The sequence below is a fragment of the Oncorhynchus clarkii genome, chromosome 4, assembly GCF_045791955.1.
Source record: "Oncorhynchus clarkii lewisi isolate Uvic-CL-2024 chromosome 4, UVic_Ocla_1.0, whole genome shotgun sequence".
Taxonomy (NCBI): Eukaryota; Metazoa; Chordata; class Actinopteri; order Salmoniformes; family Salmonidae; genus Oncorhynchus; species Oncorhynchus clarkii.
In genome coordinates, this window is record NC_092150.1 from 60427966 (window position 1) to 60446938 (window position 18973).

The 18973-nt window shown below is 40.7% G+C and overlaps 2 protein-coding genes across 2 annotated transcripts in view; one reads left to right on the forward strand and one right to left on the reverse strand.

Moving 5' to 3' along the window:
• Nucleotides 1-10972, reverse strand: part of LOC139407036 (RNA guanylyltransferase and 5'-phosphatase) — a 142780-nt gene extending 131808 nt beyond the window's left edge. Inside the window, exons 1-6 of the mRNA XM_071150328.1 lie at nucleotides 10855-10972; nucleotides 10537-10753; nucleotides 6197-6306; nucleotides 5577-5680; nucleotides 5359-5447; nucleotides 1338-1413 (exon numbers count right to left, since the gene is read on the reverse strand). Coding sequence (XP_071006429.1) covers nucleotides 1338-1413; nucleotides 5359-5447; nucleotides 5577-5680; nucleotides 6197-6306; nucleotides 10537-10600 — 443 coding nt within the window. The 5' untranslated portion in view covers nucleotides 10601-10753; nucleotides 10855-10972. The remainder of the gene's footprint in view (nucleotides 1-1337; nucleotides 1414-5358; nucleotides 5448-5576; nucleotides 5681-6196; nucleotides 6307-10536; nucleotides 10754-10854) is intronic.
• A 3052-nt stretch (nucleotides 10973-14024) lies between these two features.
• On the forward strand, nucleotides 14025-17206 carry LOC139407032 (proline-rich nuclear receptor coactivator 1-like). Its single transcript, XM_071150322.1, has 2 exons — nucleotides 14025-14659; nucleotides 15360-17206. The coding sequence occupies exons 1-2, from the start codon at nucleotides 14312-14314 to the stop codon at nucleotides 15837-15839; spliced, it is 828 nt and encodes a 275-aa protein (XP_071006423.1). The 5' UTR covers nucleotides 14025-14311; the 3' UTR covers nucleotides 15840-17206.
• Nucleotides 17207-18973: the final 1767 nt, after the last annotated feature.

Here is an 18973-nt window from a genome sequence, read left to right on the forward strand (position 1 = left end):
AGGGCCCTGCGGTACGCAGCTGAACGAGAAACAATGCAAGGTTTGGCTGGCTGCGCTGACAGCTGCCCAAAAAAACTTATTGTTCAGCGCTGGTTGCCACCACATCACCTTGATCCAATAAAAACAATTGTTTACGCCCCCCCCAAAAAAAACATCAGTCAGGCGCTCTAGCCTCACAGCAGACCTCCTTAGAGACAGGATGTCAATGAGCCATCAGTGTACTAGACGTCTCAGCTCAACAGTCCTATTTAACCAATGGCCAACCCTGTCAAAAATCCTTCAACAAACGTATCTGATCAGATCGCTGCTAAGTAGCAGAGTAGTTATTGTATGTCTGCTGACTGATTCTGTGGCCGACAGTGTGAGAAAGGAAATATAAACCACATGTGATATTGTCATCCAGAACTGATGCACATCTCAGACTCTCTCTGTGTGTACTGTGGGACTATTTAACCAGAGGAAATGGGGGAGGGGGGGGGGAATGAGGTTGTTCATCCTCATCCTGCCTATACCTCCAACACTGAGCCCAAGGGAATTTACAGATTCCGCTAACCTTTACTAGACCCATTTACAAATACACATTCTCTTCCTGCCTAAAGACACAATCATCCCCTGCCTTTATTTTCCGCTGCAGTAAATGATTCAGCACCTCTGGTGTCAGGTGTGGAGTTGACTCTTCACCACCAGCCTGGGAGCCTCTGTCTTTCTCCAAGCGAGACTTTATTGACACTGACAGCATCCCTCCTTGTGACATTACATTTGGGACACAGTCAAGCTGTCATCAAGGCAAAGGGTGGCTACTTTGTGGAATCTAAAATATATTTTCATTTGTTTAACACTTTTTTGGTTACTACATGATTCCATGTGTTATTTCATAGTTTTGATGTATTCACTATTATTCTACAATGTAGACATTTTTTAAAAAGAAAGAAAAACCTTGAATGAGTCAGCGCGTAACTTTTGACTGGTACTGTATATAGAACCCAGAGACTTCTATTGCAGAGCTGTTTCAATGAAGTGGCCAGTTTTGTATTGCCGCTTATCATATGGTTTGTGCAGGTAGAAATAGTTGTAATAGAAGTCTCTGATAGAACCCAACCCGGTCAACCACAAGGCTTAAATCTGCTTCCACAGCAGCATGGCTCCACCCCTAAGGGGACTGCAGGGGTCCATCCTGAACGCACAGAAGTGATGCAAGCCATACCACTCTGGGAATTGTGTTGGTTGTGTGGTCAATGTTGGAACATGTGATTTGGCAGTGAGATACACACACAGAAGTCATGTGTGATAAACACAGTTCTGTGGGGTGTTGATTGATCGGGATGGCTAGGCCTTACCTCCAGTCCAACTTCTCCACCAGGTAAGCACAGATCAGAAAGCCTGTCCGGTTGAAGCCGTGCGTGCAGTGGACACCTGTGGGAGAAGAGAGAAAGACACTGCACATTTCAATAAAGCAAAGTGCCCATCTGTCACTACAATTGGTGTGCTCACACACACACACACACACACACACACTTGTATTCAACAAAACACAAATGAGGCAGTCCAATAACCCTGTCACTTTCTAACCATCTTATTACATGCATGACGTGAATCCTATATGTCAAGACAGGAGGTGGTGGAACTGGTGGCCTGGCTATGCATAATACCCACTGGGTCTGAGACCCCTAATTGTCTGCTGGGCGATGCTTCTCTAGGTGGGGGATGGTCATACCATGGATCATTAAAAAAAAAACTTTATTGATTCAATTGATAAAATATTAAATTTGGCCTTTAGTACCAAATCCCATTGAAACGCATTGAATGACATTCATAAAATGGCAAAACAAAAGACCGTAAAAAAAGTGTCTGTAATTTCTAGGAGATATATTTGTTGTTTTATTTACATATTTAACACCTTTCTTGGGGTAGGCACAAAACTCTCTCTATACTAGCATAGATTTTATTCAATCGTGAGAAGATCGATTTTCGGGATGTCTCACGGACTGACAAACACTGCTCTAGCTCTGCCACCTTTCACTAAAGATGCAGAAGTGAGACATCAGCAGATCTCTCTAGCTTAAACTAATGGATATTGGAGATTTTGTATCATGTGCGTCAATCGACTCTAAGGGGTTTTAAAGTAACTGCCCATTGAAAATCTCACTTTTAAAAAGGTGATATTTTGTTAACGCACATCCAAATAATGTTGACTCGTCCTATAGACCTCGTTCCAGTACACAACACACTGACGTCACGCAGAGATGTGTGCGACTCCTGGCTGCAGTAACAAAGCCATCATCATCTGCGCCCATTCAACACACCCTAGATTTACGTTTGCATTACTTCTAAACAAAATACCTTTTTGGGGTTCTGATATGCTTACACAGTTTTGATTCTTTCTTGAACAGTCGCTAAGATTATATTTGGTTGTGATCTTTTCACAAATAAAAATGTGGGATGCAGTAGTTGTTAGCTAGAATGCTAATTGAAAATAGGCTGTAGCAAAAGCTAGCCAAATAGCCATTGAAGTGTTTTTTTAAAAGTATAAAGCAGTTGATGTTCAATGACCAAACATTATATTAAGCAGGATATTCATACGAGCCTTAAAATCCAATTATAATACAAAAGTAGTGTGAAACGCACTCATTATCTTTTTATGCTGGTATCCTATAAGATCCCCTTCCGTGTTCTGCCACCAACTTGCGAGCATTGCCCTTGTGCGGCAACGTTTGCAAACACAGAAAGGGGTCAAAACACATTTATGGCCAAAGCATAAATTGCAGGGGTAAAAAACAACTTACAAATAACCCCACATCAAACAGAACATGATGTCATCTTCTTGAGGAGGACCAGCTTGCAAATAAGAGCTCTAGAGAAAGATGAGCTGGCCAATCAGTGGTCTACTTGCATAAATATTTTGAATGACCGGTGTATATACCCAGACCATTCTGTTGTTGGGGTACGCCCACACCATTCCAACACAGAAAAACAGCTTTTTAACATACTTAATTACCATTTGGGGGGGGGGGGGGGGGGGGGGGACAATTTCACTCATAGTGTAAGTAAATAAAGATCATATTTCATAGAAATCTGAAAACACTGGACAGTTACTGTAAAACCAGTTCACCAGCCACTATCTGACACTATGTCTGGAGTTTATGCTACATACACAAAGGGCCCGTATTCATAAAGCATTTCAGAGTAGAAGTGCTGATCTAGGATCCGTTTAAGCTTTTTTTAGATAATGACCGGACAGGGAAAACCTGATCCTAGGTCAGCATTCTTACACTGAGTCGCTTTGCGAATACGAACGGCAGACCCAATCTAACGTTAGGGGAGGGGTGGAGGAAGGACAGAGAAACAGCCAGGGCACACAGGGAATCGGTTAATTTATTTTCCAAAGCAGGGAAGTATAATAGGGGCAAACAAAACTTCACTCTTTAAAACGTATGTCAGTGGCGAAGCATCTATCAGCATCGAAATGTAATTTGAGAGGGGGGGGGCCTCGGCCATTGTTATTCAGCGGTTTCTATCAACTTTAAAGGGGAAGATGGAAATGGAGATTAAGTCTCCGGTAATGATGAGGATTTTTATTTGAGGAGGAATGATGCAAGGAAATGTTATTTGATAACAAATTTGTCTGCTAATTTCATAGCTGAACTACCCCCCCCCAAAAAAAATAGGGTTACATTCACCAGTCCTGCTGTCTAATTTCAACGTCTGCATTAATACCAGAGAGAACAGATAAATATCAATGGGTGGCCGACAGACAACATTTTTATAATGACATTCATATATTCTACCCTGGGGTTCCAACAATTTCATTTACAACACGGCACTGAGGGGCGAGCAGCCGGAACACAGGTTGCTGTGGAACTGCACTATCAGAGGCCACAACAGAGTGCCACAGAGCCCCCTGCTGGTCACAGTTTGGAAGTACACCTCGGTGCTCCAGTAGCCTTGGACGGAGCTTTGCCAAAAGACGCCATGTCTGAATACCCGTACTTGCATTCTAAATAGTACGCATTTTGGGTATCCGAAAAACAAAGACTTATAATATGTGAAATATTTTAAATGTAGTATGCTTTAAATGCCAGGATGTCATACTCCTTTCGGCTTTTCATCTATTAGAATTCGCTGCACACTACTGAGGAAGGGAATCGTCTTTAGAGACCCACGTGTGTCTGACAACAGCTTATAATCAGTGGAGGAGACGCACTGTACCAAAATGAACGAGTGGCAGGAATTAACTTAATGGCACACTAGATTACGCATTCTGAGTAGGATTATCCTAGTATGCTGATATTTGTTGCTTACTGTATTCGTTTTTTACTACACTACATTTAGATTTGTCATTTAAGTGCCTTGCTCAAGGGCTAATCGACAGAGTTTTCACCTAGTTACCACGGGTATTCAAACCAGCAACCTTTCGGTTACTGGCCCAACGCTCTTAATCACTAAACAGTATGATCTAAATAGTATGTAGTACAATTGGTACACATTTTGCAGTGTAAATAAGTAGTAAGACACAGCCATAGTGTCCTTGGGAACAGTGCAGTGCAACAACTTAGACATCAGGAGAATCATTTAAAGCATCCTGGTCGTGTAGGAACATCTGTTTGTGATAGTTGAAACATGCAAAACATGCAATTCTTAACAACCGCCTGCTTAACCCGGAAGCCAGCCGCACCAATGTGTCAGAGGAAACAGTCCAACTAACGCCAGAAGTCTGGCTGCTTGCGCCCGGCCCACCACAAGGAGTTGCTAGAGCGCGATGAGTCAAGTAAAGCCCCCCCAACCAAACCCTCACCTAACCGGGCGACGCTTGGCTAATGACACCCAGCCTGGGATGTGACACAGCCTGGGACCGAACCCAGGTCTGTAGTGAAGCTTCAAGCACTACAATGCAGTGTCTTAGACCACAGCGCTAACTCAGGAGGACCTAGATGGGATTACTTTTATAACATTTTGCAAACCTGTTTTATAGTATTTACAAACACAAAATGCATCATATCATAAAGAGCTGAAAGAATATTAGGAAGAGAGGGTGACTGATAAGATGAGAAATTGTTGGTAGTTATTTCCTGGCTCCCCCTAGTGTACAAACTTGGACCTACTATTACTTTGAAATTCTGTTTTGTAGTGATATGAAGGCATATGCTATAATACAACGCCCCCAAAGAGGAGACTTCTGTTATTTGGGATATTGTTGCACCAGGTTAAAACGTAAATGAATCACACCTCACGACTCTTACCAAAACGACACCAAAAAAATTCAAAAATAACATGTTTTTCCACATGAAGAACACGCCAGACCCTGGGACATAGTCTGACAACGAAGAAGAAATGTACAGGTCCAGTACAAACATTCCTTACCTATTAACTCAGTTGGAGTCTTCTCCATGAAGTTCTCACATAGTCTGATGAACATCGCAGTGGTCTCCGCTGAAGGACACTCTCCATGGCTAAACAAGGAAGGAACTCATCACAACATATTCAATCAAGAAATTATATCATTATTTTGAGCTAGTGGCATTTGTATGTGTAAACAGACAATTAATCTTGAGTTTTAAAAACAGGTCACTCATACATACCCTTTGCACTGAAGCTTCACATATTTAACACCCTCTTTTTCGATCTCGTTGCGGTCATAGAAGCGAGTAGTGTTTGTTAGATCAACAAGCAAACCCATTTTAACCTAGAGAAGACACAAAACATGTTGACATTAGACTACAGTGATGAATTGAGCACAAATGTATTGTAATGAAGTAGGCAGGGAGCAGGTCTCGAACCCTCAACCTTCAAGCCGAAAGTCCAGCGCGCCATCGACTGTGCCTCAAAAGCAGGCTCAAGCAGCAGAGTCGATATCTGCGCTCATAAACCCAGGGTCGTGACACAACTCCCTCTTTTCAAAGAGCACGTCCTCGCACTAGTTTGCGTCTCAATGTCTGATAGGAATGCACTCACTGGCCATGCACACGCACGTCCATGGATGGAAAGTCCGATCACTTCTAACACCAATGTAATGAAACAGGCAGGGAGCAGGTCTCGAACTTTCAACCTTCCAGCCCCAAGTTCAGCACACTGTGCCCCAAAAGCATGCTCAAGCGGCAGACTCGATATCCGCTCTTATAAACCCAGGGTCATTACAGTATATTTTCCCAAACCGAGACCAATTACTAATAAACACATTTCAACATCAGGAAAGACATACCTTTAGACTCTTTAAATACTGGGAAAGCATGCTTGGATGAAACCGGTTCTCTTCTGGCACTTTGTCATCATACTTGGGGCCCAACATAGTTTTCATTGGCAGGAATTTACCTGGTGAGACAGTAAAAGTAAGAGGGGTCGCAGACAGGTCACAACATATGCAGACACCATGAAAACAGTACCACTCATGTATCTACTACACTCACTGCCCTGTGTTTTCCATACGTCGTGACATGGTTAATGGCCAATTTGCATTAAATAAAACGTAAAGCATGATATATTTTATTTTTTATAATACAAAAATCAACTTACATTGCTACATCAAACATGTCTAACAAAACACAGGTATTAACAAGAAAATACATACAAAAAATAAATAATTTTAGTGCAATTGTATTCACTCTGAAAAAATCTTATTATAATGATTAAGGAAAATGTTATTCTTGTTGTTATTCACTAGGGTTAATGTTTTAATTAGATAGTTGAACTCAATCAGAAAAAATAATAATTTTGGTATAGACTTTTGGAATTTTTGTTTGTGTATAAAGTATTTGGCAACAAGAATAATTTTTTTTTTAAAGTGCAATAATTTCAGTGGTCTTGTTGTCATTGCAATAGTAAGATAATTTATCTTTCATGTCAAAAACATAGGCATTGTTCATAATGGTAAATAAGTATTTTGCAAGGTTATCCCAAAATTCTGACACAAATTTACATTCAAAGAACAACAGACAGATTCTCACCTTTTTCACAGAAAATGCAGATATCATCTATAGCCACAAATTTGGATATCATAGAATTACATGGATATATCTTATGTAAAATGTTGAAGTGCACTTCCATAACTTTGTTTGGTATACAGTATTTGTAAGGCCTTAACCATGCATTTTTCCAGACAATGTCAGGAATAAGCGTGTTCCAGAAAAAAACTTTCCTCTCGGTGTAAGTTGGTTTTGTGAATGAAGAATTTGTCTTATATATATTTATTACAACAAGCTCTCTCAAGTAAGCCCACGCCTTCCAATCTGAGTTCTGGATAAACTTTGTGATCATTACCAAAGCTAAGATGAGTTTTCATTCGTGTAGTTAGACCACTGGGAACGGCTTTGATCACATAAATAAACTCTCTGAAAGGTATTGGAAACTCTTTCAATGTTATAAATTGTTAATATGTGAGAATATTACCATCGTTGTAGAAAATATCAAGAACAAGGTCAATTTTCCTCATGCAAGCTGGGGTAGAACAATGACTTATACCTTATGTCTGAATTATTCCACAAAATAGCTTTATGTGGGGAAAAATTGTGCAGGAAACATATTTTCCAGGCCATTAAAGCTTGTTGGTGAAACCTAGCCAATTTGGCAGGTAATCTTTCAGGACTATAATTACATTTCAGTAACAATTGAAGACCTCCCAATTTATTAAACACATTATTTGGAATGAAATACCATATTGAATCAGTATTGATCAAAAAAAAATTCAACCAGTCTATCTTGAAAGTGTTATTTATGTCAACAAAATCCAACACTTCTAGACCGCCTTCAGCTCTTTTGTTAGAAAGGACTGATTTTTTAGTTTGTGAGACTTATTTTTCCAGATGAAGACAAGAAAGGTCTTATTGATCTCTTTACAGTAGCAGGATTTACACATAACGATAATGAGGTGTACACAAAACAAGACAGTCCCTCTGCCTTGGACAGAAGTCTCCCAAGTATAGAAAGATCTCTTTGTAGCCAATTATTAAATATATTTTTAGTTATCTTAATTTTAGGAGAGAAATTTAAATGTTGTCTGACTAAATGGTTTTTTGACAGATGTATTCCTAAATATTTAACACAGTCCTTTACAGGAATATTTTCTATTTCTTTATCATCAGAGTCAAATAAATATAAGATTTCACATTTAGAAACATATTAATCCTGAATGATGCAATAGAAAATGCAGTTATAGCATTATGGGCATGGGCGACCTGGTCTTTGTCTCTTAAGAAAAGAGTAGTATCATCAGCCAGTTGGGACATTTTGATTTCTTTGTTAAAAATGGTTAAGCTACACAAATGTGCATTATTCAGAATATCTAGAGATAGAAGTTCCACAACCAAAATGAATAAAAATGGGGAAATTGGGCATCCCTGTCATACACTTCAGTTGATACTGAATCTTTTGGAAATATTAAGGTTTAGTAGCACAGAACTATTTATATCTTTGTAAGACATGCAAATTACTTTAATAAAATTTTCCCACCAAATCCAAAAAGTTTAGAGAGAAATTAATGTTCAATTGTGTCAAAGGCTTTACAGAAGTCCAAAAATAGGACAACTATCTCAGTCAATTGCATCTGAATAATCTATAAGGTCCAAGACTAAACGAATGTTAGAGCTTATGTGACGGCCCGTCATAAATCCTGTTTGAGTCTAATTTATAATGGTATCTATTCCTTTCTGTAATCTTTTGGCAAAAAGCAAAGCAATCAATTTGTAATCAACATTTAATAAAGTAATTGGTCTCCAATTGTCAATGAGAGAAGGGTCTTTATCGGGCATCGGAATCAATGAAATAAGGCCCCGTTTCATAGTGGAGACCATTTCCCCATTTTTAATGCAATCTTGAAACATATTGAAAATTGGGTATTCTAGTAACTCCCAAAACTGTGTATAGAATTCAACTGACAGGCCATCAGGGCCAGGTGATTTCCCTTTTTTCATTGAATTCAGAGCCTCTCTAATTTCTTCAATTGACACAGGTGAATCACAAACTGAGTGGAAATCATCCTCAATTACAGGGACATAATTCTGTATGTGGCATATGTAGCTTTCACAACAATCTTCCTGAAACTGAGAGCTGTAAAGGTTTTCATAAAAGGAATTGACAAATTATGATATTGTAATGGGATCTTTGCATAAAACATAATTAATTTTGGAGTGCAGTAAAAGATTTTCTCTTGTAGTTTCTCTTTTCAAGTGCAAAAAAAGTAACCTAGTGTTTCTTTCCCCCTCTTCAATCCATTTTGCTCTTGACTTTACAAAGGCACCCTTTGCCAGATCCTTGTAAAGCTGTTCAGATTCTAGTTGTAAAGACTTGAATACAGACTCCTCTTCTTCAGATAGATGATCTTTCTTTAGAAAACTGTCAAGCTTGCTCATCATCTCCTTTTCTCTAAGGTTCTTTAAGTGCATCAGCTCTTTGGTGCGTTTCATGGCTACCACTGACTTTATATTTGAAAAATTCCATCCATCCCATCTACTTCCATGACCCAAGTATTTTCTTGCAAAAATATCTTTAGCTAATGATGATGTTTTCAATGAGAGTTGTATCTTTAAGAAGTGTGTTGTTTCATTTCCAATATCCGAGTACCTTTTGATTTTTTTAGTAGCTTGTAAATTCAGGAAAATCAAGTGATGATCAGAAATGGGAGCCAACTGGTGATCTACATCTATAACAAATTGTAACAAAAAAGGGGAAATTAGGAATAAATCTATTCTAGATTTACATGACAGTTTTGTTGGTCCAGGTAAAACCCTTAGCATCAGAGTTGAAATAACACCAGGCATCCTCAACACAGAGATCCTTGCATAATGTAATGATAATGTTACTATTTTGAGGGTTTTGACTCGTTCTAGGAGGAAAACGATCAGTAGATGCATCAGGTGTTTAATTAAAATCCCCTGAAGTAATTAGAAAAGCCTGAGTATTTGTTGCTTAAATCCTGTACTTTCCCTGGTAAATTGGGTAAAATGGTCTTATTAGGAGCATGTGAGTTATGTCCGTATACATTACAGATGATGAAAATAGCATTGTCAAGTTTAACAGTTACTATGACCCATCTCCCGTATTGTGAAGATGTGGTTTCTAGAAGCATGATTAATTTTTATGATTCTAAACGAATGGCATGTGACGTTTCATGTAGCCTAATCTGGCTGGCTAATCCTAAATACAAAAACACACACCCTTTTTTTGCTGGGGTAGCTATAGAAACACCGACCATTAGTGTTTATTTTAGCTTCATGTTTAGTCAGTTTTTCTTGTTGGGCAAGTCATTTTAACATGAATACATGCGTATGCTGGTTTGTTGTGACACGTGATGTAATTTACTAGCCTACAAGGGCTAACAAAACGTTAGCATAGGGATTTTGTCTCTAGTCTAAGGTAACGCGTGGTTCTCGTCCAGTACATACTTAGTAGATCAAACGAAATGCCTTGAAAAGGTCTGAATCATTGACTTGTGAAAATACAACGTGAGACAGATAATGTTAGCTAGGTAGCTTGTGCGCCACAACACCAGTATTGTGGCTACTAACGTTAGCCAACGTTGTAGCAACACAACAAGCTTTCGCAACTCACCTGCTACAGGTTGTCCTCTTCTAGGACAATTCCGCCATCGAGGGGGAGGCCCAGTGTGTGACATTTTGCCCAAGAGTGGCTACGGTAATTTCACAAACTGAGGATGTAGCTAACGTTAGCCACAGCAAGTCCGTCAGCTGAACATCGGTGTAACGTTTCCTGGGTGATCACCCTTCACCGCGAGCTCTCGGGCGCCAATGCTCTGCGGATTTGGGGCCTTGAAAATTAGGTTGATTTTGTTAGATGTAGGGCCTAACCCAGTCCTTATGGTCTAATACAGGAATACGAATATTTATCCACGTGTAGTTTTTTACTCACGGTTGCTCAATGTCCAAATGTCGAGGTAATTCTCCGTTTTCTCAAGAACCCAAATAAATGTCCATGAACGAACTCAAATCTAATTCTCAATTTCTCCCAGTGTGCACCGCGCTGTTTTGCCATTAGATGGCAGTTACTTAAAATAACCATTAGGTGGTAGACTAACCCCAAAACTCCTCGTTGTTTAATGTGTGGAAGAATATTTTGTAAATTATGAAGTTGTACAACCGCAATAAAATATGACACAAACACAGTGGTGTAAAGTACTTAAGTAAAAATAGTTTAAAGTACTACTTAAGTAGTTTTTTCAAATCTGTACTTTACTTTACTATTTATATTTTTGACTACTTTTACTTTTACTTCACTACATTCCCGAAGAAAATAATGTACTTTTTACTCCATACATTTTCCCTGACACCCAAAAGTACTAGTTACATTTTGAATGCTTAGCAGGACAGAAAACATTTCAAATTCACGCATTTATCAAGAGAACATCCCTGGTCATCCCACTTTTACTCAAGTATGACAATTGGGTCCACCACTGCACAGACATACAATATATATATTTACAAATGTTGCTACATTAGTTAGATTTGGCTTCTAGGGACACAACAAAACAGGTGGGATGGTCTGTCATCATGTATTGCTTCTAAGACACAATATAGTTGTATTATGAAGGTTGAAATGTGTCTCTTCATTGCTCTTTCTTTCCACTCAATCTGAAACAATGTCAACCAACTACTTTCCAACAAAGGGAGAACCTTTCTCCGTTTTAGGATCTCTACATGCCTCATCCATGCAGCTCTCCATGCCATCCTTCATATCATATGTATGAATTTGAATATTAATTATATATTATTGGTCTGATGTTGCCATATACTGTAGATACAAAAGGGATTCCAATACAATATCTGATCCATTCAACACGTAAATAACAATGTAACAATGTAAATAAGATATCCGGCCCATATCCCTCATGACCTAGCTCATGACAGGCATAGATGTAGCCATATCTGATCATGTAATGTTGCTCACCTGAGTGCAATAGTGTGGTTGTGCATATCAAAATCAAATCAAACTTTATTTGTCACGTGCGCCGAATACAACAATTGTAGACCTTACCGTGATATGCTTACTTACAAGCCCTTAACCAGCAGTGCAGTTCAAGAAGAGTTAAGAAAATATTTACCAAAAAACTAAAGTAAAAAATTCAAAAATAATTTTAAAAAATTAACACAATAACATAACAATTACGAGGCTATATACAGGGGGTACCAGTACTGAGTCAGTGTGCAGGGGTACAGGTTAGTTGAGGTAATGTGTACATGTAGGTAGGGGTGAAGTGACTATGCATAGATAATAAAATGAGAGTAGCAGCAGTGTACAAAACAAATGGAGCGGGGTCAATGTAATAGTCCGGTAGCCATTTGATTAATTGCTCAGCAGTCTTCTGGCTTTGGGGTAGAAGCTGTTAAGGAGCCTTTTGGTCCTGGATTTGGCGCTCCGGTACCGCTTGCCATGCGGGTAGCAGAGAAAACAGTCTATGACTTGGGTGACTGGAGTCTCTGACAATTTTATGGGCTTTCCTCTGACACCGCCTATTATATAGGTCCTGGATGGCAGGAAGATTGGCCCCGGTGATGTACTGGGACGTACACACTACCCTCTCTAGCGCCTTACGGTCAGATGCCGAGCAGTTGCCAAACCAGGCGGGGATGCAACCGGTCAGGATTCTCTTGATGGTGCAGCTGTAGAACTTTTTGAGGATCTGAGGACCCATGCCAAATCTTTTCAGTCTCCTGAGGAAAAGGTTTTGTTGTGCCCTCTTCACGGCTGTCTTGGTGCGTTTGGACCATGATAGTTCGTTGGTGATGTGGACACCAAGGAACTTGAAACTCTCGACCCGCTCCACTACAGCCCCGTTGATGAGAATGGGGGCCTGTTCGGCCCGCCTTTTCCTGTAGTCCACGATCAGCTCCTTTGTCTTGCTCACATTGAGGGAGAGGTTGTTGTCCTGGAACCACACTGACAGTTCTCTGACCTCCTCCCTATAGGTTGTCTCATCGTTGTCGGTGATCAGGCTTACCACTGTTGTGTAGTCAGCAAACTTAATGATGGTGTTGGAGTCTTGTTTGGCCACACAATCGTAGGTGAACAGGGATGTACAGGGTGGGACTAAGTACACACCCCTGAGGGGCCCAGTGTTGAGGATTAGCGTGGCCCACGTGTTGTTGCCTACCCTTAGCACCTGGGAGTGGCCCACCAGGAAGTCCAGGATCCAGTTGCGGTGGGAGGTGCTTAGTCCCATGGTCCTTAGCTTAGTAATGAGCTTCATGGGCACTATGGTGGTGAACACTGAGCTGTAGTCAATGTTCCTTTTGTCCAGGTGGGAAAGGGCAGTGTGGAGTACGATTCAGATTGCATCAACTGTGGATCTATTGAGGCAGTAGGGAGAGGTCTATTCAGTCAGGGAGAGGTTGAAAATGTCACATGCTCATGAAGCAGAGGAATAGAGCACAAATATGCCCATGATAGGATTAATTTTAATTCCCTTAATTTAGGGGAAATGTGACCAGGACAGCTGTCTACTATACTATGAGACCACCAAATCTTAACACTCATTGTATAATCTTTGTGTGTGTACGTGTGAAAAGAAAATTTGATGGAAAAAATGTTGATCAGGATGACCAATCACTGAAGGTCTGCTCATGTGATGAGCCACCCCCCCCCCCCCCCCCCCCTCGCCCCGCCCAGCAACACAGGCAGCAGCTGTTGCCTAGCGGATTTGATGCTGCTGGATCCAACCAGGCAAGCAGATGTACAAGAGCTCAGCAACAGCTTGCATGTCCTCCCTCGGTGGGATCTGAATACTAAAACAGTGCTGGCTGCCTGGCCCAGAGGACAGACACATGAAGAAACAATCATGTGTGTCTGGAAAACATCTCTATGTGTAATGAAAATGATTATATTGCTGTGTTACATTGACAGACAGAGAGGCAGGCGGCCAGTCAGATAGATATCCCCATGCTCGGAAAGTACCCATCATGAGAATGAATGACAACATACATTAAATAATTTCCAACGTGGGAGGTCTGCATTTCGTGCTTCTCCTGCATTATCCAATTAAAAAGTGGCGGCTACCTACATCCGGGGTTTTGCGAGTAGCGTGTATAGTTAGGAAGTTGTCATGCGCGATGCGATGTCCATCGCTTCTTCGCCATCTCGAGTCTTCTAAAACCTCGCGTAGAATTGGGAAACTAGCTACGCCATCAACATCGTTGAACTCGTCTCCAATGTATTATCAAAAACACACTGCAGAGGTTTTTGGACAGACTTCAGTTCCGCCAGCGACGAGCTAGAGACAAACTTTAGCTACTGTTAGCTGTTGATAGCGAAGTGGTAAGGTAAATAACTTAACGCTGCCTGACTATTTTTCAAAAGTTCTCTAATTTCGTCGATGTGTCCTCCCTCGCCACCTTCACGGGACTTTGAAGTCATGTTGGGCGAATCACTAAGTGATATTAAAAACAATAAGCCACCCGTTTTGACATCCCACCATGTCGGGGCCAGCCTAAGCAAACCAAAGCAAGCAATGTTGAAGAAAGGTGGGAGAAAATTGCGTTCGACAACGTTGGGGTTACAGCGGACACAACAGCAAAAACCGAAGAGGATCAACCCCATGCACCTGGCAGACAACAATGTCGCAGTTTCGAAATCCCCAGTGCACAGTGCCGAGTTCGCGACCAACCGGACCCAGGCGACTGCGTTGACCCTTCACAATCTTAAGCAGGGAACAAAGAAAGAGGTATACAATTGAGTTAATTTGAGAACGAGATTGTTTTCGTTCTTTTTCTGTGCGTGTACATTTGTATGTCGTTTTATTTGTTTATTCTTAATGAAATAGAATGCCACTTTGTATCCATTAACCACCATTCATAGTGTAAACATTACACAAATTCGCTTGAAACAGTGGGATGGAGTCCTTCCCCTACTTTATTTTTGACGGCTAAAAACTCAACGTTTGCATATTTACACTGATATTCAACCAACGACCCCGTTCTAAAGTAGTGCACTCACAAGGTTAACGTACCAGAGTGATTATGAACGACAACTAGGCAGAGTCAAACGAGACTGCCTGCCAACTTTGAATGGAAAAAATGACGTACGTTAACTCCACTTCTAACGGCGTGTACATGTTTGGAATCGGGCACTGGTATTATTACCAGTGGACCTATAGGAATAAGGTTCACATTGTACACTGTTTAAAAAAAAATATTGACCAGAATAGACGTGTTAGAGGTATTTAGGTTACTTGTTTTGAAGGCTTTCAATATGCTGGCGATGTGCCAGTTCCTGAGATGTTAACAAAAGGCATTGACACAAATTAGATGGAACTGGCAATTGTTTCTTTCCTCAAGTGTTCTTCTTAGCAATCAATTTGCATAACAGTGTTAGAATGGTTTTGACCCTTGTGAGATTGTAATTTAGTTTTTCTTTCCTCCCAGCTACTGAAGTCAAAAAGTGGGAGAGTGGAGAGAGCCACAGGACTAGCAGGCCAGTCTGTCCACAACCTCAATAGACACAATCAAGATGCCCAGAATCTGAACACCCGGAGCCATAGGAGTAGGCATTCTAATGCACCTGGCAATGCTCTCTCAGTAATGAAAAACCACAGCAGCTGCCACCAGAAGCCACCCTCTGCTCCCTTCCAGCTCCTCTGTCGAGAGGAGAAGAAGTCCTTCAACTCAGCTGACAGTGCCAAGATCGTGAATGTATCCCCAGCTGAGCTTGTACCCGAGGAGGAGCTCAAAGACGGAGAGAAGATCTATGCTGGAGCTAAATTCAGCGAGCCCCCGTCTCCAAGTGTCCTGCCCAAACCACCCAGTCACTGGGTTGGTAAAACTGTCCCCCAACATTCCGACCACAGCCGTGAGAAAATGACTTTTCATTTGAAGTCTTTGCTGAAGGTTCAAGATAAACCATGATCACAATGGATGGAAAAGCTGGAGCGATCCTTCTATACCTGATCAATGACAACACATTTGGCACTGAAAAACTGGACCGATAACTTAACAGCAACCGAATGTAATGAGTTTTTGATCTGTAATACAATTTCCCATAGTTTTGAGCAAGCAGGCTTGTTTTTATTTGATTTTTAATGAACTTCTGTAAACATGTAAAATGACTATTTTTCATGTTATTTTAACAGAAAGTATAGTTTTGTTACTGAAGCCCAAAATATGTTCACCGTGAACTGGTGCACTTTTTTACTGTAAATAATGGGCTGCATTGCCCATTTTAAGGGGCATTGAACGTAAGAAAACATTTGACAAATTTGCACAAGACTGACTGAAAAACAAAACACGGGTCCCCATAGCGGCGAGCATAGAGTTGTGACGGTTTGGGGTTCTGTGAACCTCACCCCACCTGTTGTGGCTGCTATTGCCCTGAAAGCACTGTAGAGGACAGAACTCTCTAGAAGGAAGATTGTTTCACAACTCCTGTACTATAGTACACATTTTCGTCCTGTAGTATAAAAATAATCTTGCCAGCTCAACGGCCGATTGAGCTGGCTGGGTGGGCGAGATTAAGAAGATGGAGTGGCAATGCGAAAGTCTCAGAATCAATGATTCCCTTTGAAGAGGACAACTGTTGCTGCAGAAAACAGACATTCAGCACTGAGTGCTTATTATTTTAAATCTCTAGCACTGACTTGTTTTTTTAAATGCTTTGTGTTTTTATTTCATATCTTTCATTTTCCCATCTAAAGCACAGAATTATATTTACCCGAAGTGATCTTGATTATTATGTAACACCTTTGACCCTAGCTAACAGATTGTAATGGACTAATGTGATAAGATCCTGATGCTCCATTAACTGTTTGGCGTAAAACAGAGAATTTTTGACCAACCTTAACGTGGCGACACTTCCTCAATTCCTGACAACCAGTGTCTTCTAAACGTCCATGTCTAGTTGCAGGGGGTTTGTTTGAATTTCGAAAGTGCGCCGTTACTAAATTTAAATCAATGTGTATGCCGCCATCTTGTCTATTTCAAATCTTCTCTCGTTGACCAAGACAGGTGATTTGACCTCTGGAGCCAGGCAGCTGCTAGTTTGTGTTCCTTGACTCTTAGTGATGTCACAATGATGAAATTGTATTACTGTACCAAAGATCTACTCATGTTGTTGCAATTGTTAAAAGAAAAGTGACTTTAGTCCAGTCACTAAATTTGTATTCATGTTTTTTTTTAACACCCATCCCCCCCCACCCCCACATGGTAATTAGAAGAAGAAAAACATTTTGAGGTGCATTTAATATCTAAATTGACATTAAAATATTGTCTACCCCCAATATGTTGTACGTCTGTTCCCCACCAGCTCTCACCAGAAAAAATGTCTCGGTTGAAAAGGCTGATGGCACAAACTTCTTAATGCCAGTCAGTCTTCCCATAAATGTATGGGTTTATTACACTACATCTAATATATGTTATATTAATCTAATATATATTACAGATGTAGGCTCTTAATCAGATCACCCTGTTGCAGGAGAACTTTCCTCAAAGGCAGGACATTTTAAAATGTGTATTTTTTGTTTTTAGGCTTAAAAAGGCTTCTGAAGTTTAATTTCCACTTTGAAATTTCAGACTTGATTTTTCCTTATGAAAATGTATCAACTCTTACAAAATGTCCATTAATTATAATTCACATTTCCTGTTGCTGCAGCATTATTTTCCTGCTGTAGCAAACCTGCACAAATGAAGATCCTACATCTGTATACAACATCAGAGAAGGAGTAGTACTCTAGTTTCAGTATTAATGGTAGTGGTTGATAAGTTACACAACAGTGAAAAATAAACTAGCAACAATGTAATGCAGTGTGCTCACTTTGAACAGTGCAACTAACCTTGTTTAATTCAACCAGGCTGAATGTATCTGAATTGCTGTTCTAGACTGAAGTAAATGGATGAGAGTGCCCCCTCTGACCATATATCATTATGCAACATGTTTACTCAGCCTGAAGAACATTTGATCTGGCACATAGTCGTGGCCAAAAGTTTTAAGAATGACACAAATATACATTTTCACAAAGTCTGCTGCCTCAGTTTGTATGATGGCAATTTGCATGTACTCCAGAATGTTTTGAAGAGTTATCAGATTAATTGCAATTAATTGCAAATCCCTCTTTGCCATGAAAATTAACTGAATCCCCCCCATAAAAAAAAATTCACTGCATTTGTGGACCAGCTGACATGTTAGTGATTCTCTCGTTAACACAGGTGTACGTGTTGACAAGGACAAGGCTGGAGATCACTCTGTCATGCTGATTGAGTTTGAATAACAGACTGGAAGCTTCAAAAGGAGGGTGGTGCTTGGAATCATTGTTCTTCCTCTGTCAACCAAGGTTACCTGCAAGGAAACACGTGCCGTCATCATTGCTTTGCACAAAAAGGGCTTCACAGGCAAGGATATTGCTGCCAGTAAGATTGCACCTAAATCAACCATTTATCGGATCATCAAGAACTTCAAGGAGAGGGGTTCAGTTGTTGTGAAGGAGGCTCCAGGGCACCCAAGAAAGTCCAACAAGCGCCAGGACCGTCTCCTAAAGTTGATTCAGCTGCGGGATCAGGGCACCACCAGTACAGAGCTTGCTCAGGAATGGCAACAGGCAGGCGTGAGTGCATCTGCACGCACAGTGAGGCGACTACTTTTGGAGGATGGCCTGGTGTCAAGAAGGGCAGCAAAGAAGCCACTTCTTTCCAGGAAAAACATCAGGGACAAACTGATATTCTGCAAAAGGTACAGGGATTAGACTGCTGAGGACTGGGGTAAAGTCATTTTCTCTGATGAATCCCCTTTCCGATTGTTTGGGGCATCCGGAAAAAAGCTTGTCCGGAGAAGACAAGGTGAGCTCTCCCCTCAGTCCTGTGTCATGCCAACAGTAAAGCATCCTGAGACCATTCATGTGTGGGGTTGCTTCTCAGCCAAGGGAGTGGGCTCACTCACAATTTTGCCTAAGAACACAGCCATGAATAAAAAACGGTACCAACACATCCTCAGAGAGAAACTTCTCCCAACCATCCAGGAACAGTTTGGCTATGAACAAAGCATTTTCCAGCAT

Coding starts and splice junctions, on each gene's coding strand:
- LOC139407032 (XM_071150322.1), top strand. CDS start 14,312: ATGTGTCCTCCCTCGCCACCTTCACGGGACTTTGAAGTCATGTTGGGC. Junction 14,660..15,359: donor AGCAGGGAACAAAGAAAGAG/GTATACAATTGA, acceptor CTTTCCTCCCAG/CTACTGAAGTCAAAAAGTGG.